The 4,878-nt window shown below is 33.6% G+C and overlaps 1 protein-coding gene across 1 annotated transcript; it reads right to left on the bottom strand.

The window, feature by feature from the left end:
* Positions 1–1,688: 1,688 nt before the first annotated feature.
* On the bottom strand, positions 1,689–3,915 carry LOC107554074 (prolactin-like). Its single transcript, XM_016236459.1, has 5 exons — positions 3,885–3,915; positions 3,604–3,725; positions 3,341–3,448; positions 2,032–2,214; positions 1,689–1,880 (listed from the first exon to the last, which is right to left on the bottom strand). Exons 1-5 carry the CDS (start codon positions 3,913–3,915, stop codon positions 1,689–1,691), a joined length of 636 nt encoding a protein of 211 aa, XP_016091945.1.
* Between the last annotated feature and the right edge of the window lie 963 nt (positions 3,916–4,878).

Here is a 4,878-nt window from a genome sequence, read left to right as displayed (position 1 = left end):
TTTAACTGTTTTCTTTATTCTCTTGCTTGAATCTTTGCAGTCTGATTACCTCTCTTGAGCTCTCTGTCATTTTCTTCCCATTATATAGGCCTGCACTTCTGCGTCCTCTCATTTGCATATGCAACGAGTCTTGCACTCCAGGTGTATTAGTTAAATCCTGAAACTAATGAAAAACATTGATGTGAGGGTTTGGCTGATCAATATTTATAAGCTATCTAAGTAGATACAGGATACAAGAGCGCAAACATCAGATGATGTACCAGGTAAATAAATGCAAAACATTCTTTTTTTTCCTTTTAATTACTTTTGAATATAGAGATAATATTTGTGACGTTACATGATTTGTGTGCCTACTGTTTTTTTCTAAAAGTGTGTTTTTGTGTGATGCTATTATTTTAGGATCTTCAGGGTGTCTGAATGAAAAACTAGTAACTAACTACTACTAACTACTAACACGAGCTTGCTTTTTAATTATTATACTATTAACAAAAGCAACAAAAGGCCTCTAACACTAGCTTGCTCTATTCTTTTTCTATTCTATCTGTTTTCTTTTAATTTATTATATAATAAAAAAAACCTTGCTACGTGTACTGCATTAAGCTAACTGAGACTTGTTATAGCACTTGTATATCATTGCTCTTGTGTTGATTTTGATTGCTTCCATTGTCCTCATCTGTAAGTCGCTTTGGATAAAAGTGTCTGCTAAATGACTAAATGTAAATGTAAAAACAAGTTGATTCTAATAGACTGCACCACTATCAGAATCAGAAAGAGCTTTATTGCCAGTTAAGTGGAAATTTGTCTTGGAGACAGGAGCTTACAGTGCAGAAAAAAGGTACAGACAATTTAAGGCAATAAAGTGAAATATAACACTAATAATAATAAATAATAATGATGATAATTACTATATGGTAATAAAAAATAGAGAGGAAAAAAATATCAGTAGACAGATTTATGAATGTGCAAATGTGCTATTTACAGATGTACAGTTTTGAGAAGTTATTTAGGGGTTGATTTTCCTAGCTCTTTTCCACATGCCATTTAAAGAAAGTCTACACATGAGAGACCCTTCCCCCAGCAATGAGGAAACACTCATTTGTCATGTCCTGCTGTGAACTGAGAGCTTTTTAACCCTTTTTGTTTCTTTTCTTTTCTTTTCTTTCCTTGTTTATTTATGTCTGAATGTGCTGGTTGAGCCCCAATTCTTACGAAAGTTTCTTGTTCCCTTCATTTTTCTGACTTAATTGTTAGTTACAGTGTGTGACCTTACAGGGCCTTGAAATAACAGCCCTTTAGCATTTTGTGTAATGGTGTTAATTCATTCATGGATTCATTCATTCTTACGAAAATTAACCATGGATTTATTGTAGCCTATAGTAAAAGTGTATTTTTTTCTTTTGGCGTATTGATTACCATTTGTATAACCACAGTTTTATTACAAATACCATGGTTAAAATATGGTTAGTGCTGCAAAACCATGGTTAATTTGTGGTTACTATGGTTTAACTAGTAACCATGTTTTTTTTTTTTTGGTTTTGTATATAGTAAAACCATGGTTGAGTTTTGTAAGGGTTCTTTCATTAATTCTGTTACCTCAAATTGGCTTTAGTCTTTCCAGAACTGCTCATATATTTTGGGAACTTTTAAATTTCACATATAGGCTATTTCAGGGAACCTATACATTAAACCTATTCAATTAAATTTGACCAACTCCTAAAACCTCTGTTAATAATAGATCCCCGCTGCCTGTCAATTTTGTGGGAGTCCCTGCGGAAACAGGACAGCAGGAAATGGAAATTGACAAGTCGAGAAGTTTTATCCTGGCCAAGGCTGTTGGTGTAAAAAGGGAGAGAGGACAGGTTGTCTGAAGATGAGCCCATCTGTAGAGAAGAAAACATGGACAGGGACAATGTATAAACCAACCCTGCTTTTCTTTCAGTCTTTCAGTATTTTGAATTACTCCATATTGCCCTCTTACAATCAACATTCACAATATATGCACTGTGAGCTAAAGCGCAATAGCGCAATCACCTTGTGAAAGACATGCTCCAGACCTGCTCCCAGGCTGTTGATGTTGTCCTGCAGCTCTTTGGTCTTGCTGTTAATGGTGTTGCGTTCTGGATGTGCCAGGCTGGACGCCTCAGAGGAGAGAAGGGCGAGGGGATCGGACCACGCCAGCAGCAGAGACCGAGCCAAAGACAGCAACTCATCCTCCTACACAAACAATCAGATAAAACTTCATTCACTACTGGTCTGTTTTTCCTGTAACTACAAATGTTTCCACAAGTGGGAGATGTTTGTCACTTCACATTAAAAGTTCACCCCTCAAAAAATGTAAACACGTGTTATTCCAAGTCCATAAGACTTTCGAACCAGTGAGGTTACACACAAGCATATTTGTGATTCTGCAAGAACCAGTGAGATTTGTCACTGAGGCAAGTTGAGCTCATATGTATTATGTTGTTTAATGTGCTCTATGTATGTGTTTTGAGTATTGTTCATACAGTATGTGAATAAAAACCTAAATTAAATCTGTTCATCGTGCAAAGCGATGACGTCTCTTCAGAGAACTTGGATTAAACAGCTTGATGGATATATGGATTTCTTTTTCAATGTCTTTATGAAATTTTTAATGCATCAAAGTTTTGGTGGAATGGACTTTCAATGGAAGGACAGAAAGCTGCCTTGCTTCATTAAAAATATCTTCTGTTTTGTTTTGAAGATCAATTAAAGTCTTGTGGGTTTGATCAATGGTGAGTAAATGACAGAATTGGCATTTTTGTGTGAAATATGCTGAAAATAGGTTGGATTGAGACTGAATGAAAAAAAAATTATAATATTTGCAAGCTTTATAAAGTATTTATAGGATATATAGATACATTTACATCATATAGTATCACGTTTTTGTATTTATGTATTTTTGTATATTTTGTTTTATATAAAATATAATAGTTATAACAACAATTTAGTCATATATTTTTTTACAGTAAAAATTATTATGTACATTTTTATTTAAATGATGCTGTATAATATATAATATTTGTAATTATAAAAATGTTCAAATCGAATAACAGAATAATAAAAAAGCTGGAATACACTTTTAGAAATAAAGGTACGAAGTACGAAAGCTGTCACGGGGTTTTTACCTTTTCATATTGGTACCTTAAAGGTACATATTAGTACCTAAAGTGGCGATATTAGTGCATGAAAGATACAAAAGTGTACCTTTTGAAAATAAACTGCCCCAGTGACAGCTTTCATACCTTTTTTTTCTGAGAGTGTAGGAGAAAGAATTTTTGCATTTGAGAGAGATGAAGAAGGATGAGTTAAAATTACTTACCGGTATTTTCAAGGCTTGGTCTTTGTCATTGGGAATCTGAAGAGATGAAGTGTGGCACATCGATGGACGAGGCATCATTACCCTACCAACTGGAGGAAAGTGAGAATCCTGTGGATGAAAGCAAGGTTAATATCTAACAACCAATCAAATCCATGAAATAAATATCTGTTTGGATAAAACTGAAGTCACATATTGCAAATAACCTAGTGATTGTGCATATAACACCACATAAACACATGTTTACAAGGGTGTTTGGTACTGACCAGGTCATTGGTGAGAGAAGTGCTGAGAGAGTGCAGTTTGTCTGAAAGTTGAGAGGCTCGCTCCAGTAAATCATTCAGACCGACACCATTGATGGAGACAAACGCACACATCAGAACAGTCACTGAAAAGCAACAAGAAAAGAAACTGTTCAAAAATAACAGTTTGGTCATCTGAAGTGAACAGAAAACGGAAAAGGGGATGTAACGAGGAATGGAGGAGAGGTAAAGTGTAAAATGTGGTAGGGAAAGGTTAGTCTGAGAAAGATATAAGGTTTGCTTACATGCAAAGTATAGTCTAGATCCTTGAGTCATTTTAACTGTTTTCTTTATTCTCTTGCTTGAATCTTTGCAGTCTGATTACCTCTCTTGAGCTCTCTGTCATTTTCTTCCCATTATATAGGCCTGCACTTCTGCGTCCTCTCATTTGCATATGCAACGAGTCTTGCACTCCAGGTGTATTAGTTAAATCCTGAAACTAATGAAAAACATTGATGTGAGGGTTTGGCTGATCAATATTTATAAGCTATCTAAGTAGATACAGGATACAAGAGCGCAAACATCAGATGATGTACCAGGTAAATAAATGCAAAACATTCTTTTTTTTCCTTTTAATTACTTTTGAATATAGAGATAATATTTGTGACGTTACATGATTTGTGTGCCTACTGTTTTTTTCTAAAAGTGTGTTTTTGTGTGATGCTATTATTTTAGGATCTTCAGGGTGTCTGAATGAAAAACTAGTAACTAACTACTACTAACTACTAACACGAGCTTGCTTTTTAATTATTATACTATTAACAAAAGCACTGTTTTGTTTTGAAGATCAATTAAAGTCTTGTGGGTTTGATCAATGGTGAGTAAATGACAGAATTGGCATTTTTGTGTGAAATATGCTGAAAATAGGTTGGATTGAGACTGAATGAAAAAAAAATTATAATATTTGCAAGCTTTATAAAGTATTTATAGGATATATAGATACATTTACATCATATAGTATCACGTTTTTGTATTTATGTATTTTTGTATATTTTGTTTTATATAAAATATAATAGTTATAACAACAATTTAGTCATATATTTTTTTACAGTAAAAATTATTATGTACATTTTTATTTAAATGATGCTGTATAATATATAATATTTGTAATTATAAAAATGTTCAAATCGAATAACAGAATAATAAAAAAGCTGGAATACACTTTTAGAAATAAAGGTACGAAGTACGAAAGCTGTCACGGGGTTTTTACCTTTTCATATTGGTACCTTAAAGGTACAT

The sequence above is a fragment of the Sinocyclocheilus grahami genome, unplaced genomic scaffold (assembly GCF_001515645.1).
Source record: "Sinocyclocheilus grahami isolate Dianchi unplaced genomic scaffold, SAMN03320097.WGS_v1.1 scaffold491.1, whole genome shotgun sequence".
Taxonomy (NCBI): Eukaryota; Metazoa; Chordata; class Actinopteri; order Cypriniformes; family Cyprinidae; genus Sinocyclocheilus; species Sinocyclocheilus grahami.
This window is presented reverse-complemented; position numbering and strand designations above follow the sequence as displayed.

Excerpts from the sequence above, each read along its gene's own strand:
- LOC107554074 (XM_016236459.1), bottom strand. The coding sequence starts at position 3,915 with ATGACTCAAGGATCTAGACTATACTTTGCAT. Across the intron at positions 3,726-3,884 it reads ATCTAGACTATACTTTGCAT|TGACTGTTCTGATGTGTGCG; the intron begins GTAAGCAAACCT and ends GTTGCTTTTCAG. Across the intron at positions 2,215-3,340 it reads ACCAAGCCTTGAAAATACCG|GAGGATGAGTTGCTGTCTTT; the intron begins GTAAGTAATTTT and ends TTGTTTGTGTAG.